Raw genomic sequence first — 9958 nt, forward strand, 5'->3', positions numbered from 1 at the left:
GTATAATTATTAAATTCATATTAATTATTATATTTTTTTTATTTCTCATTCAAGGTCTAGGAAAAAGTTGACTAAATATAATTCTGTTTCAAAAAACGTTCGCCCCCAATTTTTGAAACTCATTGGCGTTTTTTTCTTTTTCAGAAAAAGTGAGAAAAAAAGAAGGGAAGCAGTTTCTCAATCTTCTCTCATGGGGCATGCAATATGCACTGCGATAGAGTTGAAGATTGTTGTTGTTATGTAGCGGTGAAAATCCGTGAATGGGGTGCATTGTGTTGGGTGTGAGTGCATGGGACCCGTGTGCAATAAGAGGAGAGAGAAAAAAATCATACATAAACATTTTTTTATTTTTTTATAATATCATAAATTATATAATTCATATTTTTTTTCTCTAAATATTTTATATAACACAACAATGAGTGTTTTTAAAATATTTTAAAAAATAGAGAGAGAAATCAAAGAAAGACTTCAACGTGACGACAGTGTGGGATAGTAAAAGACAGCTAGCAATAAACGCGGAGCATCACCTAACGTTGATGCCCATCACATTTTTCTTCTTTTCTATCACACCTTTTTTTCTCTCTTGCCTACTAAGTTCTTTTACCACTCTTTTAAGGCTTCTTCACTCGCTTCTTTCTCTTTTCAAAACCCCTCTTATTTCCTCTTTCAGAACACTACTGTACTTTGTTGTGATCATGGAGAAGAGCTATTAACGTTGTTTTTGGACAGTACTTCGGAGCTTCCTTAACTTGTTTGTTAATTGGTTTCAGGTTTGCCTCTGCTTTTCTCATTTGGTTCATAAGTAGTACTATTTGTTACACATTTTACTCATTTACTAATGGGAGAGCTAAGTCTAATAATGGAAAGAATTAGGGTGTGTTTCGGAAGAACGTTGGGTTCAACGTAACCAACGTTTTTTTTTCTCAATCTAACAGTATAGTCGTTTCGCCGTTTGTCGCTTTAGAACGCGTGAACGGACGTTCAGAGCTGTGCAAATTAATGGCAAACTAAAAACGCACTTAGTCTGTTTTAACGTGATGAATCATGGTTTAAGTTTTACACGTCTGTGAGAAAGGAATTCGGTCAAGAATGAAAAAATGTTGAGGGTTTACTACTAGTTAGTATTACGTACCCTGGCCTCCTTAGGTCTGATTTATTTCAATTTCAATTTTATCATGTGTTTTCCCAAGTTGATTTTGTTTTGTTTTGTTTTGTTTTTCTTCTTTTTTAGGTTTGGGTTTTGAAATTCACTCACAACAAAAGGTACGTTAGGTCGTGTTCTGCATCTTCTACCTCAATTTTTATAAACTGTATAGTTAAAAAAATAAAAATCTGAAGGATAATGAAAATTCAATGTGCTAATGTTCTTCGTCTTCAAAGACAGTGTGGAACAAATTTTGGACCAGCTGTCGCTAACATATGCCAATTGTTCGCTGAAATTGCACCTTTTCAAAATTATTTTCGTTCGTAATTTTCAATCCCGGATTTTACTTCAAATTTCAAATTAAGTAAAAGAGAGAATTGATTTTTTTTAGCAGAAGTATTTAAATTGTTTTGCATTTTGATGAAGAAATAGTTACTTAAAATCTAATTCAAAGTTTACCTTACTGGATTTCTTTTTTAATTTCTTTCCTATAATTTCCAATGCTAGAATGTTGAAAATTTCAGAAAACCTATATGGGATAAACTTCATTGGATTTCATTTCTCAAATAAAAGGAAATCAATACATGCACAGTCAAAAAATAACAGGAAAACAATTTTAAAAAAATTATGATCCAAAAATTAATTAAAAAAAATGAGTTTAAAGACATGAACCGTAAATGTAAAAGTAAAACTCTTTAAGGTTTTACAAAATGTCGGTCAATGAAAAACATATTTAATATAAAAAAAATATTCATTATAAAAGTTAAAAAATTTATCATATATAACAATTTACTATTAGATTACTAAATACTTAAACAATCATACAAACTTCCTCGGCTGTTTTAGCCTCTAGGACATTCACCAAAAAATAATCATACAAACTAAGTAGGTAAGTTTTTTTATTTTTGTATAATTCTAAATTTTCTTATAATATTTTCTTACTAATTCTCTCACTTTCCTTGAACAATAAATATTCAATATGTTTTTCGTTGACCGACATTGGATAAAACCTTACATATTATATATGTTTTATATTTTAAGACATTGAATATATATTTTTTTATTTAACATTTTCTTTACAAAATAATAGAAAAATTGTTAAAAAATATAACATTTATCTTTTATTCTTTTAAAATACCCATTGTAAAAATGATAATTTTTCTTTTCTTTTTCCTTTTCAATTATTGCCATAAATTTTAAAATTTTGCAAAAATAATAATATAAAAAACAAAACACTTTGATGACAAGTGTTAACGTGCGCTCTCTCTTTCACGGTGGACACCCTGCTCCTTTCGTGGGTCCCCCGACATGGGCGCTACTACTAATAACGGATTTCGAAACCATTCACAGTCTCATAACTCATTCTTCAAACAAACAAAACCTTAAAAACAAAAAAATAAAAATAAAGCACACACTCTCATTCTTCTTCCCCTTCGTTTCTCATTCACACTTTTCATTTTCTCAGGAAAATAGAAAAAGAAAAAGAAAAATGATTGGAAACTTCATCGACGACATTGACTGCGGCAGCTTCTTCGACCACATCGACGACCTCCTCGAATTCCCCGACGACAACGCCGCGCCGGTCGCTCCTCCGGCGAACTTCTGGTCCGCCGAGTCCGACTCGCTCCCCGCCTCCTACACGGTGTTTTCCGACAACTCCGTGACGGACCTCTCGGCGGAGCTCTCTGTTTCGGTGAGTCTCTAACGCCTCATTTGTCCGTCCACGTGTGCACTCGACTCGTAAACCCTAAACTTGTTGCGTGTAACTTTATCAACGCTCATGGTTTTAATTTGTTGGTGTTTTTATTACATGTCTGTTACTCCGCGTAATGGGGTTGCATGAAAATTTGGTTCTTCTAGTTGTGGCTTTTTGCTTCAGTTCTTGATGTCTTTTGTTTGTCTACTGTTTGTGTTTTCTTTTTTTCTTAATAGTCTAAACTTTTCTTTAAAAAATATTGGTAAATTGGAATTTGGATTTTGAGTTTACAGAGTTTCAAATATTCCAGACAATGGCAGTCCAATTTTTAAACAGATTCATTATTTAAAATATCATATTAATCAGTATTAAATATACTTATTTTTTCTTGAAATTTGTTAACGTTAAATTTTATAAATGTGTTTCCATCATAACTTTTAATAAAAAAATATTTTAGTTTTTAATTATTATTGTAAAACAATTTTTTTTCTTCTAAATTTAATAGGCATGCATAAATTTTTCATTGTAACCTATCAGGAATAATGACTTTTAAATTTTATTACATTCTTTTGTAATTTTTCCTACTCCCTTAAAAAATATTAAATAAAAAGCTAAAAACATTTAATGCTTGAAAGAATAAAATAAATTTAATACCTATACATATTATATAAAAAATGTAGGTGGATATTGTAGGAAAATTTAGAATTATTTGATTAATTATTATAAAAAAAATTCAATCATAATGTAAAAGAATTTTTATATTTATTTATATTAAAGTCAATAAAATTATTTGTATATCAAAGTTTATGATTAATTACAGTATATAATTAATATTTTATTTTTTATACATATGCTTCTCAATAATATTCTCTGAAAATTAATATAAAGTTGTATATCAACATTTTCCTTCACGGAATTCGATTTTTTTAAAAAATATTTAATCCGCACCGTCACAACTTAAATACGCGCAATATTCATAGACGGGTATTTTTTGGGAATTTAATGTAGAAATCTAATTATAATTTTGGATTTGGGTTAGTACAACTTTCCAAAAATTCTTAGACAAGGGGTAATTTGGTCATTCGGGAAGGACACTTGATTCTGTCGGTGAGAAACAAGGGGCACATCCTCCACTCCGTTGGTGGGGTTGCGCTGCCTAAGCTATCATTATTGAAGGTCACGTGCCTTGTCATGTGACGCCATAATGGCCATTTAGAAAGGTCGTTACTCTAGTTAGTAGTAGCAGCTCATGCTTCACGAGGAACTGTGCTTTGGTCATGGTCAAAATCTGTTACCTTGATAATTAGTTAAAGAAGTGAAGTCAAAGTAGCGTCAAAACATTTAAAGAAAAGAATAAAAATATTTTATCTATTGGTAATATTTAAATTAGTGCTTTTAGGACACATGACACTTGTTAGTAAAAAAACCTTTCAATAACAAAGCTGTTAGTGATAGGTCTTTTTAACGATTCTCTCACAGACATTAGTCAAGGAATGAATAAAAAAAAAGTATTTATTGAAAATTAAGTTACTTAAGAAATATACCAGTAATATTTGATTATAAAAAGTTTTCATGCTTTTTTTTTTTTTTTTACTAAGCTTTATAGTACTAGTATTTGTTGACATTCTTCTTTATGTATCGATCCTTAAGCTAAGCTCACCCTTCGATTATTCCATTACAAGAGCTTGCAGTATTCACCAATGGGGTTTGTTTTCATTCTGTCCCCTCTTAATTGTCAATATTTATTGATTATTGATTAAGAGGGTTGAGTATTGAATGAGGAGAGCCAGAGAGGATTGAGTGCATTAATTAAACACTTGATATGCATTTAATCATATAGATTAATTTTAATAGAAATTTAGTATATGATTTTTTTTCAATAGAGATTTATTGTAGAATTTAATAAAATATGATAAAAAGAATTTATGATAAGACAAACGCTAACTAGTGTCTTAATGCTTTACATCCCCTATCATTTATGATAAAAGAGGAATTTTTTTACTGGGATGCATAAAAATGCACTCTCTTAGGGCAACGGTTAGAAAACTCTTATGCTAATAGTGTTATAAGGGTTTGTAGCTACCTATTGATAAAATAAAAAAAGCTCAACAGAATATTTTTTCATCCTACCATTTACCTTTTTGCTTGAATTGTGAGTTTAGTTTAATAGCATATGTGTTATGTGACTTATGTCATTTGTATGAGCAATCTTTTTCTTCTTGGCTAGGGAATGTTAAACTTAAACTCTAACTATGTTCAATGTGTCCTTATTTCAGTATGACGACATAGTGCAATTAGAATGGCTGTCCAATTTTGTCGAGGACTCTTTCTCTGGTGGGAGCATCACCATGAAGAAAGAGGAGGAGCCACAATGCACCACCACCACCAAAGAGGACATAGCTCATGCCCAATTTCAGACAGCAAGCCCGGTCTCAGTCCTTGAAAGCAGCAGTTTCTGCTCCGGCGAGAAGGCTGCATCTCGCGGCCCGGAGATTTACATCCCCGTGCCATGTGGGCGTGTGCGCAGCAAGCGCCCACGCCCTGCAACCTTCAACCCCCATCCAGTGATGCAGCTAATCTCCCCTGCATCCTCCACTGGCGAGAACGTGCAGCACAACGCCACCACCACTTCCAAGGCGGCCTCATCAGATTCCGAGAATTTTGCCGAGTCAGTGATCAAGGGGCCAAAGCAGGCCTCTGGGGAGCACAAGAACAAAAGGAAGATCAAGGTGACTTTCTCATCAGGTCAAGAGCAGCAGAATGCACCATCACAGGCAGTTAGGAAATGCTTGCACTGTGAGATAACCAAGACACCACAGTGGAGGGCAGGGCCAATGGGGCCGAAAACACTCTGCAATGCTTGTGGCGTGCGCTACAAGTCAGGCCGGCTTTTCCCCGAATACCGCCCTGCAGCAAGCCCAACATTTTGCGCGGCCGTGCACTCCAACTCCCACAAGAAGGTTATTGAAATGAGAAACAAGACAGGCACCAAATCTGGCTTTGCAACTGATTCTGCTGCCTCACCAGAACTCATTCCAAACACTAACAACAGCCTTACCCTTGAATACATGTGAGGGGGGGCAAGGGAAGAAGGATCTTAGTTGAGAGAGTTCTCTAATTCTCTTTCAATTCCTCTCTTGAGTCATGTCTTATTCAAGGTTTTGAATTGCATTCTACAAAACTGCAATGTTAAAGGTTTTTGAGGTGTCTGCAACTGCGTCGTGGTTGCGGTTGTGACTGCATCAGCCATATTTGTGTCCACAATTTTGATGCCAACCGCAAGTTAAAAAACCTTAGTCTTGGTGTTATTTTTTATTTGTCATTTATTTTTCTCATTGGATTTTTGTACAGGGCTGGAATGGGGGGATATGAGCAAAATACAACTTGATCATATTGTAGCTATATTTAGAACCGAAGAACAAGGGATAGAGATATGCAAGTCAAAGACGGTAGAGTCACTAGGGTGTTAGCCATTTTAGGTCTAGGAATTGTAGCAGTACTCAGGAGGAGTTTTGTTACTTATTCTCATCATTTTTCATTTTTTCTTCTTTAATTTCTGTTTCAAAATATTCCTCCCTGTAGCAAATTCTTTTTGCAGTTCATTTGTAGCAAAACTTATGAGTTGAGTCAGGAAAGGAACTTTTGGAATTTGCCTTCTTTCCTTTAATATTTTGTTTTGGGAATATCCTTTCCTAATATCTGCAAACTGAAATGAATATATATGCCAGTTATGCTTTTGAGCAATACGCCAATACCTGAAGATGCAGTTTATTTTAAGGATAAGAATTTCTTGATCAATTCCATCTTTGGTATTAGATTCTTCTTATATTGCTCTGTTTAGCAAACTGTGCAATGGACCAATTGTTGCAAACTTACAATATTGGCTCCAACACATGCAACTGATCAATTAGTTCCATGTGTTGAACTGTTTCATTAAGGAATTGCTCTTTCGCAGAAATTTATGGGTGTGCAAATTAGTCTTTGATGATATTAAAATTTCACAATGACCCTTGGCAATACCTCGGGTATATTATTACTCTATAGGCACTAGACATATTAATTCTTGAAAAGGAATAATATCACTATATTATTGAGTAAAGTTTTACGTTAGTCCCTAAAATAGTGTTATTCACTTTAGTTTTTGACTTTACAAAATAATTATTTCAATTCCTAAATCTAAATTTGTTCAATATTGTATAATTATTTTTATGCCTAATAGTCTTTAATGAAAATAAAAGAATGTAATGAAAAAGAAGATTAAAGTGAATAAATTTTAAGTAACGTTTTACAAAGTGAGAAACTAAATGAAAGTTTTATAAAGTCAAACACTAAATAGAATAATGCTTACAATCTTGGGGGAAAGTTTATTTGACTATATACTTGTAACTTTTACGAGTAAAGATGAAATTTTTATATTTTAAAGGACTAATATCTTGATTATAACTAAATCTTTTAGGGGTGAATTCAAGAATCAATTTGTTATGATGTTTAAAAAGATTGCTAGTTTGGTGAAAATTTTCAGAAATTACTACTCATTATATGGATCTGAGGTTAATCCAAAGGACAGAATAAAAAGGAAAAAAATCTCAAAAATTAAAAAAGTAGTTGTCTACGATAATGTAAATTACCTACATAAGAGAACAACCTACCAACAAAAAGAAAAAGAAAGAGAAGCGGTGGGAGAAGAAATGATGATGATTATTGATAAAAATGCATCCATGCCTTGAAAGGTAAGACTAATGGCTCATATATTAATCTAATTATGACATTGAGAGACTCTTTCTGAGGATTTGGCAACATGTCATGATCTCATTTCAACTTTACAACCGACAATTAAATTAAATGATAATTTGCTGTTAAATTCAATCGATTGCATCAATCATTTCAGCTACTTGAATTTTGTCCTGCTGATGGGAAATATTCTTTCGAAAAATGTCATGCACATCTCCCATGCTTTAAGTTATGCTTGATCATTACAACTTTGATAAAGATTTCACAAGGATCAATACCTCTCCCCCTCCAACATCTTTTGTATTTTTGTGTACTCTGATTACTCTAAACTGGCCCTGCTATTATATATATATATATATATATATATATATATATATATATATATATATATATATATATATATATATATATATATATATATATGTAAGAATTGGGTCAATTTTGTCACCTACCTCTTGTGCCTAATATTACAGTTACTATTCCAATGTATTTTTTTTTCTAGTCATCTCTATCAAAGTAGGGTACGTATGGAAGGAGTGCAAGTAACTTCTTCCATCTCTAAGAATAGAAAAATGCGTGCATAATTGTCCATTTATCAATCTATTGAGGTGACTCGTTTAACTCCATTCCCTGAAGTTATAGGAAAGGATCTGGATTCTTTCGATAGAGTATATTTTTAAATAGAGATAAAATTTTGAAGCATTAAGCATGTGAAACTCGTAGACGGCTCAAAGAATTAAAATTTATGCAGATATTTCATATCTCACCTGAGTTAAAGATTCTAAAAATAGTAGTCATAAAAAATTATTCATTTATAAAAAATGTAAAAGACATAAAAATGAGAAGATTGAATTATATATATTATTAGTATAAATTATTTTTACACAAATGTTTAAAAAATATTTTATTTCTATGCTATATTAATAAATAGAATAACGTAATAAATATTCTATTAATGTTACTAGATATTTAAAAAAATATTTTGCACTACAAATATATAGTTATACTAAAAATCAAAATGCCCAAGACAACTTTTCTCTGGCCCTAAACTGTGTTTCTAATTGTACACAAACATGCTATTATATTAATAAACAACCCTCCGCACATACAAAATAATTGCCAAAGTCAAAATCCCTTCTAATTGCAGGTTCAGTGAGCAGGTAAAATATTTTTTTTTTCCTAGATAAGAGATTAGGGGTGTTATCCAACCCTTAAGTTAAAAATTAATTTCACTTACGATATGTAATTATTGTTGACTCAATAAAATTAAGAATTTTTCCACTAAATAGATGTATCACCTCTTAGTATATGTTTGAATATTACTTTCGTCTAATTGTTTAACATTAATCTATCACTCATTATTTTTATTTCCGTATATTAGAAAGTATAAATCCTCTATAAATCAAAAATAGAAAGCGCCACTTAAAAATAAAAGAAAAGAAAGTGTAAATCCTCTATTGAATGCCAATCAAATAGATTTCTAGACACACTCTTACATATTACATATGGAAGCTTATCCTATGCAATGCTGTATCAAACAAACTATTATGAAATAAAAAAATATATAATAGATAAAATATAAACCAAGTAAAGTGTTTTTTTTCTTTTTTTGTTTTGTTTTGAAAGAAGCTTATCCTATGCAATGCTGCATAAGATTGAATAATCGTAGATAATATATTAATATTTAAGAAGAAACGAAGAAGTCAAAGGCTATTCAGTAGGTTTATTTTTTTACGTGAACAATAACAAGTTAATTTGAAACTATAACTTTGTATAAATTACCTAAATTTCCTACCATTAGGCCAGTTTGAGTTGGTTTACTTAGGAGTTAACCACAAATCACGGTTATCAAATATTTAATGAGCATATCATTATTTAACTAATTAACAAAAAAACTTAAAATAATTTTTTTTAAATATCAGCGGATTTTTTTGTTAGAAATCAAAAATAAAAGTCAGCCATATATTAGGAATCATAAATATATTTTAATCTATTTGAAATTATATGTACTTAATAATACACAAGTTACTTGTATTGTTTTACATCGTATGGATATTTTTAATTTACTATTCATGATAATGAGTTTTCTATTTGATAAAAATATTTAATAATTAGTTATTTAAGGACAGACGAACAAAAATATTTAAAAGATCACTTTTTGTGCTATATATATTATTGCATATATATTTCATTATATTTTTACATGTTAAGCAAATATTTTGGATGCAAAAATTATTTATAACCATCACTCTTTATCTTTTCTAATATAATTTCTTGACTAAATTTTTATTTAGTCTCTAAAAAATTCAAGTGCTCATTTTAGTGATTATCAAGCGTAACTAGTTGGGATGTTAGTTCAATATTCGTTAGTCGTTGAGCCGATAAAA

General features: G+C 31.1%; 1 protein-coding gene across 3 annotated transcripts; it reads left to right on the forward strand.

Annotated features, from left to right (window-relative positions):
* The first annotated feature begins 542 nt into the window (after positions 1-542).
* LOC100792644 (GATA transcription factor 8) lies at positions 543-6589 on the forward strand. 3 transcript variants are annotated; one of them, XM_006574699.3, is made up of 4 exons: positions 544-770; positions 1232-1263; positions 2610-2837; positions 5117-6589. In XM_006574699.3, exons 3-4 carry the CDS (start codon positions 2634-2636, stop codon positions 5912-5914), a joined length of 1002 nt encoding a protein of 333 aa, XP_006574762.1. In that variant the 5' UTR covers positions 544-770; positions 1232-1263; positions 2610-2633; the 3' UTR covers positions 5915-6589. The 3 variants fall into 3 exon arrangements, with proteins under 3 accessions (XP_006574763.1, XP_006574762.1, XP_003519961.2); XM_006574700.4 differs by lacking the exon at positions 1232-1263 and having other exon boundaries at positions 543-770; XM_003519913.5 differs by lacking the exons at positions 544-770; positions 1232-1263 and having other exon boundaries at positions 2334-2837.
* The last annotated feature ends 3369 nt before the right edge of the window (positions 6590-9958 follow it).

The sequence above is a fragment of the Glycine max genome, chromosome 2 (genome assembly GCF_000004515.6).
Source record: "Glycine max cultivar Williams 82 chromosome 2, Glycine_max_v4.0, whole genome shotgun sequence".
Lineage (NCBI taxonomy): Eukaryota > Viridiplantae > Streptophyta > Magnoliopsida > Fabales > Fabaceae > Glycine > Glycine max.